The sequence below is a fragment of the Mchenga conophoros genome, linkage group LG3, assembly GCF_057382185.1.
Source record: "Mchenga conophoros isolate Kocher_MC1m ecotype Shallow Benthic linkage group LG3, M_conophoros_male_GT1.1, whole genome shotgun sequence".
Classification (NCBI taxonomy): Eukaryota; Metazoa; Chordata; class Actinopteri; order Cichliformes; family Cichlidae; genus Mchenga; species Mchenga conophoros.
In genome coordinates, this window is record NC_140528.1 from 63,534,633 (window position 1) to 63,545,251 (window position 10,619).

At 43.9% G+C, this 10,619-nt stretch overlaps 1 protein-coding gene across 2 annotated transcripts; it reads left to right on the forward strand.

Moving 5' to 3' along the window:
• Window positions 1-810: 810 nt before the first annotated feature.
• On the forward strand, window positions 811-10,348 carry LOC146579973 (uncharacterized). Of its 2 annotated transcripts, none has more exons than XM_085266566.1 (3): window positions 811-1,020; window positions 1,326-2,147; window positions 3,811-10,348. In XM_085266566.1, exons 1-3 carry the CDS (start codon window positions 972-974, stop codon window positions 9,294-9,296), a joined length of 6,357 nt encoding a protein of 2,118 aa, XP_085122692.1. In that variant the 5' UTR covers window positions 811-971; the 3' UTR covers window positions 9,297-10,348. The 2 variants fall into 2 exon arrangements, with proteins under 2 accessions (XP_085122692.1, XP_085122693.1); XM_085266567.1 differs by having other exon boundaries at window positions 1,374-2,147; window positions 3,811-10,347.
• Window positions 10,349-10,619: the final 271 nt, after the last annotated feature.

Here is a 10,619-nt window from a genome sequence, read left to right on the forward strand (position 1 = left end):
GTCGTTATTGAGAAGCGCTATTTAAATAAAACCTTACTCACTAACAGCGGAAACATTTGCTCTTTTTAGTTGTTTTTTTCCTCTCTCTCAGCTGCCGTTTCCGAGTTCACTCTGAATTTGCATGATGTAAATATGGGGAAGTGATTGTAGGATGGTTGGCGGCTTCAGTTAGTGTAGTGTAGCCGTCAGTAAAATGAGGAACATAGTGCATCGTGGTGCTCTGATAAACGTGATGAAACGTGCTCTTCCTTCTTCGACACAGTTAGTTTCAGTTAGCAACACGTTTCTGAAGTAGAAAACAAACATTAAAATTCTGCATCTTAAATAAATGCAAACCTGTCTTCATCCTTTGTGCTTTATAAAACGGGATCTTAAATTAAAGTTTGCATGTGCTTCCTCAGTATGAAAAACCTCTGTGGCGATGACAGTTATCTTATTTCGAGTCGTCTCTTGTCGCTCATGGGTAGAGGAAACCGAAGTTCCACACTCTTAACCACAGAGCACCATTTGACGGTAAGGAGCTCTGCAGTTCTCAAGATAACACATGCATCTGCTCATGTGTGCATGCAGAAGCATGTTCTGTGTATGTTCACCGTGTGCATACATGTGTGAACCGTTGCATCTGTGTGCGGCATGTAGGAGCAGAGACGTGTTGCCTGCGTTTACTTTGCAAACATGGACTGTCACAAAAGCTCACCGTGCCACCCGTCTGACTTCCTGTCGTGTTCAATGAGAGCAAGTTAAAAAACCACAGACAGGTCACGTGAGGCAGCGAGTCTGCCTCCCTCAGACAGTCTTTGTTCACTTTGTGTGACTGCAATCATCAGCTTGGGTCAGTTATTTAGCAAGCGGGGGAGGGTTTTTTTGTGTTTCCCTTCGTAATGATGGTGAAGAAATCGTTGCTGTAGAAAAAAACACAGGAACTAAAAAAGAGGAAGAGGAAGAAGAGGAGGAAAGTGCACGCAGAGGCGATGGACATGACTAATGAGAACTGCAGTCCGGCCGTAAGCACAAACGGTGGTGAGTTTCTTGTAGATCTTTTACTTTTATAAAACAGTAATTTTTATTTTAGCTTGCACTCTGACCCCTTTGAGTGACGCTGAAGACAGACTGATAACGACAATGATAAACAGTCTCACTTGATGATGCAGATGTGCTTTAATGTGTTACAATCAGTATATAATTTGCAAGCATAGTATAATAGTCCTCTTACAGATGTTGGGTAACACTGGGTGTTGAAACTGAGGGCTTCAGGTGCAGTTTTAAGAATAAAGTAGTGAGCAGATGTCTGACTATTATCGCATTTCTGTGTCTGTGTCATTCAGCTTATCCGGTGCGGTGCATTGAGGAAGTACTTCTCCCTTTCTTCACAGATGAGAGCCTGCAGGCCACCATGAAGCCACAACACCCCCCTGCCTCAGACAGTAGCCCCCCTGCTCTTCAGGAACTTAGGCTGGTCCTCCTTGGCCGGAAAGGAACCGGGAAGAGCGCCGCAGGCAACACGATACTGGGAGGAGTGGGGGGATTTGAAAGCGGGAAGCCCACAGAGGAGTGTGTGAAAAGGCGAGCTGATGTGGTGGGGCGAAAACTCACAGTGGTGGACACACCTGGGTGGGAGTGGTACTACCCGCTTAATAGCACTCCAAACTGGGTGAGGAGAGAAACTTTGAGAAGCGTGTCGCTTTGTCCTCCCGGGCCTCACGCTGTGCTGCTGGCCGTGCGGGCCTGTGCTTCTGTGACAGATGACTACATCATAGAGATTGAGGAACACCTGGAGCCGCTGGGGAAACACGTGTGGGAGCACACTATGGTGCTGTTCACCAGAGGAGACGAACTGGGCATGGGCACCATAGAGCAACGAATCGTGTCAAGCGGCCCGTCGCTCCACAGACTCCTGCAGAAGTGTGGAAACAGATACCATGTTGTGAATAACCGGAGCAAAGGAGATGAGACACAGGTTAAAGAGCTGATAAGGAAGCTGGAGGAGATGGTAGATAAGAAGAGGGATGGAAGCAACCATTTAGAGATGGATACCGTCGTGTTGGGGCTGGAGGCCGATGGGAAGAGGAGAGCCAGGGAGAGGAGAAAGAAACAGCGACAGATGGAGGCGCAGATGCAGAGAGGGACCATCAAAGCCACTCTCATTAGTAAGTCTGTTTATTTTTATAACACTTCCCAAGTTTTCTTAAGTTCATGAAATCATTTCATATGATTAGAAGGCCCAGAAAAAAGGTTGATCGAGACCAGAACAAAGTTAATATCAGTCGTCACTGCATCACAAAGATGGAGGAATTATAAATGATGATATTCAACAAGCATCAGGTGCAAACACAAAGTTTAGTTTGTGCCAAAATTATCTTGAGATCCACACTGTCTGCACCAGCCACTTTATTAGGTACACCTTGCTAGCACCATGTTTGACCCCCACCTTGAATGGACCTAATGTGTTTGTAGGAAGAGCTTCAGTCAGGATTTAGAGTTTATCTTTACACAGAAACAGCACTGCTAAGTGACTTCTCATCACTTTAAAGGTTTTGCATTAGTTTCATTAGTTAGTGCTAGTATTAGGTTCGTTTTCCTTTTTGCCTTCAGCACGGCCTTAATTCTTTGTGACACAGATTTAACACGGTACTCGAAAAATTCTCAGGGATTTTGGTTCATATTGACATGATAAGCTCACACAGTTGCTGCTCATCTGCGATATTAACCTCATGTTCCACCACATCCCAAAGGTGCCCTATTAAATTGAGATCTGGTGACTGGGAGGTCATTTAAATACAGTGGACCCATCGTCATGTTCAAGAAACCAGTGACAATTGTTTGTTATCCTGCTAGAAGTAGCCATCACTGTCGTCACAGAGTGTATCCATCTTTACAGCTTGAAGTGAAAAAGTGATTGTCAAATGTTTTTTCAATGTGTTCAGTTCAGACATAGACATTGTGCATGATTTTGGCACAAATAAAACGTCACAGACCAGAAATACAACTCTAAATAACAGTGCTGATTTGTGTTTAGGTAGGTTGTATTTGCTAGGATGAAGCTCAGAAGCTGACAGAGACTGAAGTCACTAAAGTAATGTGATTATTAGATTTAAAGTGAAAAGAAACACAAGTGTGGCTCTATGTTTTCTAGTGTGTAAGTAGTGGTAACACTACTAACTATAACCAAAATTACAGGGAGTCACACAGATCTCCGCAGGCTTACAGAGCCTGTTTTTGTCTTACTATAGGATCTTACAATTACAGTTTTTATTGTAAGGCTGAGTTTTACCTGATTTTCCTCTTGAAAGCTCTGATGAACGTCTCTCTTGTTACCTGCACAGCAGAGAAAGTCAGTCCCAAGTTGTAAAGAAATAAAGCCTGTACTAACACGTAGAGTACTCAGGTAAATGTAGCTTTGTTTACTGTACAAAAAATAGAGATTTCATTCATTCAAGTGTTTCAGAAATGTCTTCATTTACACACAGACAAAGAAGACAGAGTTTTATATTGCAACATTCTGATTATTGTCTTTTGATTGGCCAACATTTATGTATAGTCAGTGTTATATCCCCACCTCTTGCTTTGGGATGCTGTAGTTAGTGCTTGAGATCCATGGAGATGGAGATATTTTTCAATATGACTTTTAAATTATTTTAAGGTGGAAAAAAATACCCGTTTACGTGTGAATGTAGCCTTATTCTGGGCAATTTTTTTTACAAAAAAAATTAAAAATTAAATGAAAAACATGAAATATTTGGAGATTACAGCTGGGTTATGGCATTAAAATAGTTCTCTTTTACTGAAAATGTCCCCTTTTTTTCCTGTCAGGCGATGGGCCACAGGGTTCTGAGCTGGACGCCCACCAGTCTTTCTCCAAATCCCCTCGACGTCTTCCTGAGATCAGACTGGTTCTACTGGGAGAGCGTGAAACTGGAAAAAGTTCTGCTGGGAACACCATCCTTGGAAAACCAGGGTTCTTCCAGTCAGGAGCCGTAACAGAAGAGTGCATTCGTCAACAAGCGGAGGTGGCCATGCGGCTGGTGACTGTGGTGGACACGCCGGGCTGGGAGGCGGGTGTGGCAGGTGCAACTCCAGAGAGAGTGAAGAGAGAGATTGTCTGCAGCGTATCTTTGTGCCCTCCGGGTCCTCATGCACTCCTGCTGACTCTGAGGGTGGACACACTGGTGAAAGCGGGACATGTGAGAGAACATCTGGAACTTCTGGGAGAAGGTGTATGGAGACACACAATCTTGCTGTTCACCCATGGAGATCAGCTCAGAGAGGGAGTGGATATTGAGCAGCACATCCAGAGTGGAGGCAGGGACCTGCAGTTGCTTCTGGAGAAGTGCAGGCGGCGATACCACGTCATCAGCAGTGTAGATGGTGGAGGAAGAGGAGGTAGAGGTTCCAGTAAGGTGACAGAGCTGCTAGAGAAAGTGGAAAAGATGGCAACAATGAACAGATGCGAGGCTTTCTCCGGTCTGGTTCAAGAAGTCAGGGATTTGAGCCAACAAAGAAACGAAAAGTTCAACCAGCGTCTGAAGGAGATGGCAGATAAGATGCTTCGTCAGGAGGCAGAGCTGAAGAACATGAGGGACAGGGAGATGAAGAGCATCAGATGGTTCTTTGATAGAAGGAAGAAGGTGAAATCTCCAGGAAAAGCTGACATTCAAAAGGAAGAAGCGGAGGATGAAGACATGAGGGTCGGCGAGAGGAAGAACGATTTTGGTGAGCTGGAGGACAGGATGCGATGGCTGACGGAGGACAGAGAGAAAGAAATTCAGGATCTGAGCCTGGAAAAGGAGAGAATCTGCATAGCACTGAGCCAAGCTCAACAAGAAAGGGAAAAACTGCTTTACAAACTGGAGATAAAAGAGAGAGAGATTGAGGAACTGCAGGAAAGAACCGAGGAGCAGCAAATTAAGCTTCTCGACCTTGAGCGTGCCAGCGTAGAAAAGGAACATGAGACGAAACAAAGGGAGGATGCTTTTAGAGCAAAGACACAAGAATGGATGAAAGAATATGAGAAACTGAGGCAGACCATAGAGCTCCTCAACAAAGAGATATCTGACTGGACTGAAAAACACGAGTCTTTAATAGCAGAAATCAGCCGGACTAAAACCCACTATGAGAACACTCTAAAGAGAACAGTACAAGAAAAAAACAGGGAGACGGCAGAGATGGAACAAAAACTAAAGAGTGAGATGGAAGTAAAAGTGCTCGAAAAAGACAAACTGATGGAAGAACTGAGGAAGAAAGCCTCGGAGGAAAAACAGGTAACTCTCAATAACGTAAAACAACATGAGACAGATATGGAGAGGAAATTGGAAGAAATCAAATCACAGCATAAGAAAGAGATGGAGGTAAAAATACAGGAGAAGGAAGCAGAGATACAAGGCATAAGGAAGCAGCACGAGGAAGAGATGGCCACAAGGATTAATGAAATAGAAAAAATGATGGAGACAGCAAAAGTTCAACAACAGCAAGAATATGAAAAGAAGCTGAAAGAAAAAGCTGATGACTTGGAAAGGATGGCACAAGAGCACGGTGATGAAATAAAGAACATACAGCAAGAAAAACAAAGGCAGGCCGCAGAGCTGAAAGAGCTGTTTGCTAAAGAAAAGAAGGAATGTGTGGAGGCCAAAGAGAAAGCAATAGCAGATATAGAAGAAAAGTGCCGTGCACAAATGGAAGAAAAGATGCTGGAAAATGACAAAGACAAAGAGATGATTCATCAAAACCACAAAAGAGAACTGGAACAAAAGATGAGGGAGAAAGAAAAGGAGATAGAGGCCTTAAAACATCAGCATCAAGAGATGACGCTAAAAATCAGTGAGATGGTAAATCTGATGGAGACGAGAAGTGCCCAACACCAGGAGGAAGTTCATAAAAATGTGAAACAAAAGGAGGAGGATGTGGAGAGGATCCAACAACAGTACACTGAAAAACTAAGGAGCGTAGAGCAAGAAAGGCAAAAGGAGACCGAAGAGCTGAAACAACAGTTTGCAAAAGAAATAGATAAACAACTGCAGGAAAGACAGAGACAGATAAGAGACTTGGAAGAAACCTATGCTGCCCAAGTTGAAGAGATAAAGCTAAAGCATGCAAAAGAAAAGCAAATACTGAATCAGAACCATGAAAAGTACGTTCTGGAAAAACTGCAAGAGAGAGATCGGCTAACAGAGGAGTTAAAGTGTCAGCTTAAAAACGAAATCGAAGAAAGTGAAAAGGACAAAGAGCGATACAAGAGAGAGATGGAGCAAACGCTGGAGGAGAAGGAAAAAGAGATCAAGGAGTTTAAAGCGTTTGTGGAAGAAATGAAAGAAAAAATGCAACAACAGCAGGAGAAAGAAAGGGATCACTTAAAAAACATGCAAGAGACTGAGCAACAGCTGCAAGAAAAGGAAAAGGAAACAGAGGAGATGAAATCCAAACTCATGGAAATGAAGGAGAAGCTTCGACAGATGGAGGAGAAAGAAAATGTTTATTTGAACTACAAAAAAGCTTTGGAGCAAAAGCTGGAGGAACAAGAGGCAGAATTAGAAAGGTTGAAAGAACGTGTAAAGGATCTCGAGCAACGGTTGCAGCAGACAGAAGAGGAAAGAGAAAGAGACAAGTTAAATCACGAGAAACAGATGGAGCAATCTGCGGAAGAAAACAGCCGAGTGATAGAAAAGTTAAAACAGCACATTAAAGATATTGATGAGATCCTGCAAAGAAAGGAAGAAGAAAGAGGGGAAATCATTCTCAGCCAAAAGAAAGAGGCAGAGCAACGGCTGCAAGACAGAGAACGAGAGATGGAGGAGATGAGACGGCAGCTTTTAAGTGACATGGAGAGAAAACTGAAAGAGAAGGAGGCTGACATTGAAGGCGCCAAACAGCTGGCCGACTCCAGGGAGACACGATGGAAGGAAGAGCAGAAGGTGAAGGATGAGAAAGCGGCGAACGAGGTGAACAAGCTGATAGAGATCATCGACAAGAAGACAAAGGAACTGACACAAGCCCAAAGTCTTCTTGCACAGAGAGACGGCGAGATTGATGAGGCAAAACAGACATGTGCGAGCTCCTTAAGAGAAATAGAAGAGCTGAAAGAAAGCAACGACCGCAAAACATCCGCTATCGACGAGATACAGCAGCGGCAAAAAGACCAAGAGAGGGAAAAGGATGCGGAAATGACAGAAAAACTGCAGGAGAAAGAGAAAGAGCTTGACCGCCTCAGGCAAAGAGACAGGGAAAATGAGAAGGAGACCTTCCAGCTGAGGCTAACAATCGAGCAGACAAAGTCAGAGCTGAAGGAACTCACTGAGAAAATGGAAAAGGAGATGACGGCTATGATTCAGGAATACGAAAAGGAGATCAAGATGAAAGATGAGGATATTGAGTCAATCACACAGGAAAAGGACGGCACCATAAGTCGGCTAGAGGAAGAAACGCTTAAGAGCATTCAAGTCATCACAGAGAAATACAAGTTAAGTCAGAGGAGAGTTGAGGAGCTGCAGGAGCAAAATGAGATGATGAGAAAAGAGACTGACAACCTCAGAGCTAAGTGTGAGGAAGTGAAGAAGGAGAGTGACGAAGAGGTCAGGAAATATCTCAGAGGATACGAGGAAATCCAAATCACGCTAAGAGAGAAAGATCTGGAGCTGGGGCCTTTAAAAGACGCCAGTGCCCAACTAAAAGTGGAGCTAGAAATGGTGAAGGAGAGAGAAGATGAGACTAAGGCGCAGATGAATGAGCTGAGAGAGCATTTTGAGAAGCAGATGATGGAGAAACAAAGCGAACAGAGAACGAGGGATGAGGAGCTCGAAGAGAAATTCCTAAGAAGGGAGAAAGAAGTGAGTGAAAGGGAGCAAGTTCTGCTACGAAGCAAAGAAGAGCTGAGCAAAAGACGTCGCGACGTCGACGCACAACAGGAGGAGCTTGGCGAAAAACAGGCAAAGTTGGAAAGTAAAGAACAAGAACTTAGAGAACTGGAAATCAGTCTGCAAATAAAAGAACAAAAGAAACGAGAGGAGAAGGATAAATACGAGCAAGAAGTGCAGCAGAAGGCGCAGAATGTTGAGAAAATGGAGAGGGAGCTGGAAAGCTTACTGAAAGTCCTGGAGGGCAGACAGAAGGAGCTAAGCTCTCACGGTCACGATCTACAGAAGAAGGTCAGAGGACTGAAAGACCAAGGGAAAGAGCTGAAAGACAGGGAGTACTACTTGAAGAACGAAGAACAGGAGTTGCTCAATTGGAAGTCGGAGCTGCAGATGCAGAACGAGCACGTGAACTACACAACACAGCAGTTGAATGAGATGGGCAGGGAAATGACTCTGCTGAAGGAAGAGCTTCGCAAGAAGGAGAGGAATCTAAAGGAGTCGCTGAAAAAACTGAGCACGTGGGAGCAGAACCTCAAAGAGCGAGAGGAAGAGTTGAACCGGAGACAGCACAGCGTTTTGGAGAACGGACAACACGGGACTGATGATAAGAGATCGGAAGACAGCTCGCCTTTAGAGTGCCGAGAGGTCAGCGAGAGGAGGGAAAGAGGAAGAGGAAAAGATTCAGATAATGAAGATCAGAGGATGAAAACAACTTTGTCAGCTGCAGAGAGCAATAACTGTCATCTTGAAACACTAAAAGTCGAAACGCTGATGGAGACAAAGAAGACAAAAGTGAGACAAGAAGCGGCCGAAAGTGCAAAGGTGATCGGCGAGTTGAAGCTCCTGTCTCGACCTCGCACAAGAGCAAACAGCAAAGGCTCTCCCGGGTCAGATTTGAGGGTGATGGTTTTGGGAGAGACCTGGTCTTCCTGCTCCCCTGCTGGTGTCACCATCTTGGGTGGAGAAGCGCCCAAATTCAGCGGCTCTAGTTTCAGGTCGTGGAAAGGCCAAATAGCCGGAAGGCGCCTCGCCGTCGCAGAGCCGCTCAGCCTGAGGTGGCGAGACGGACCCGACGAGGCAAACGCCTCTCAGCTGAAAGGCATTCTCGACAGCATCTCTTGGTGCCACCCGGGTCCCCACGTCGTCCTGCTGCTCATGCCGGCCTTCCTGACCTGCACGCAGAAGTACAGACGAGCCGTGGAGGAGCACATGAGCCTGCTCGGACAGGAGATCTGGCAGCGCGCCCTGGTGCTGTTCACATGGGGGGAGATTTTAGGGGAGAGCGCAGAGCAGCACATCCTCAGGAACGGAGAACTGATGGGGCTCGTAGAGCGCTGCGGGGGCAGGTACCATGTGCTGACCAGCAAAAAGAATAACGCCGCGATTGAAGGCTTATTCGACAAGATGGATGACATTGTTACCCTGCCCAGCAGAGAGCAGTTTCCGGTGTAAAACTTTTACAGAACTGATTGAATTCATCATGCAAAAAATAAAAATGTTAAAATGTATATTTCCTCCTAATATGTAGAAATATTTGAATAAATGTGAGTAAAGGAAGAATAAGCTCTCACATCCGGATTTTTGCTACAGATAATCTGTAATCAGTCTGATTAGTTTTACCTTTTCAAGCCTCGAGTTTAGAGTGTTTGATCGAGCTGCTGCATTTATAACACAGTCTCATGGGTGTCAGGCCACACAATGAACTGATAAACTGATTCACGTGGGACAATAACTGTAGTTTGAAAAAGCAAGTATCATTTAACTGCTAGATCCAAACAGGTCTGCTGCATTTATACTTTGGTATTTGTTTATCTCCAGGTTTAGAATGATTCGGGTTAAAATAGAGCTCATGCCTCTAAGTTTAAAAATCTTTTCTCTGTGTCGCCTGGGTTAGATTTATCATAAGATAAGTGCGATGTGAAAAAATATGTGACACATAGAAAAAAACACATCCCACTGAAACACATTTAGTCCAAAGCTGTGCTGACTGTCACAAAAAAGGCAGTTTGTGTGTGCGCACATGAACAAGCACCACATTCTGTGACTAACTCAGGATTAGCCATAAGACTGAGCTGACATTTAGAGCCACAACTACAAACTGACTGTGTGTGTAGGAGGTTACATGATTGGTAGTTTGTCTTTTACCAGGATTACTCAGAAAGTTATGGATGGATGTGGACGGAAATATTTTCGGAGATAGGTCTTAGCTTAGGAATTTTTTTAATGTATTCTTTCTCACTGTGACATAAGGCAAAACTGAACATTTGACATCACAGCTTCACAAATACCTATCAATGTGACACAAGGACGCTTGGGAATATCTTTATTTTCTTAAGAGGACTGTGAAATTCATCACCCTTTATATCCTTCTGGATCCAGGGATTCAGTCTGAGCGTGGCGTCAGGGGAATTTTGAGCCTCGGTGAAAGTGTGTGGTCTCCTGTTTTTATGAGGTCACGCTAGCGATAAAGAACAAAGTGTTTTAAAAGCTTGTCATTTATTGGATAAACGTGAAATCTTAATCTAAAACCTTTATGGCTGTTAAAAAATTGTAAGAGTAAAATGTACGACGACACGACACCGGTGTGTTTGAAACATGTGGGATGCTGCCTGCAGGTCAGCTAAAGTTCATCTATATGTGTTTCATCATGTTAAACTTATAGATCATGCTATTTATATCTCTTAATAAAGCTATATATATATAGTCAATCACACAGGATATATATATATATATATATATATATATATATATATATATATATATATATATATATAT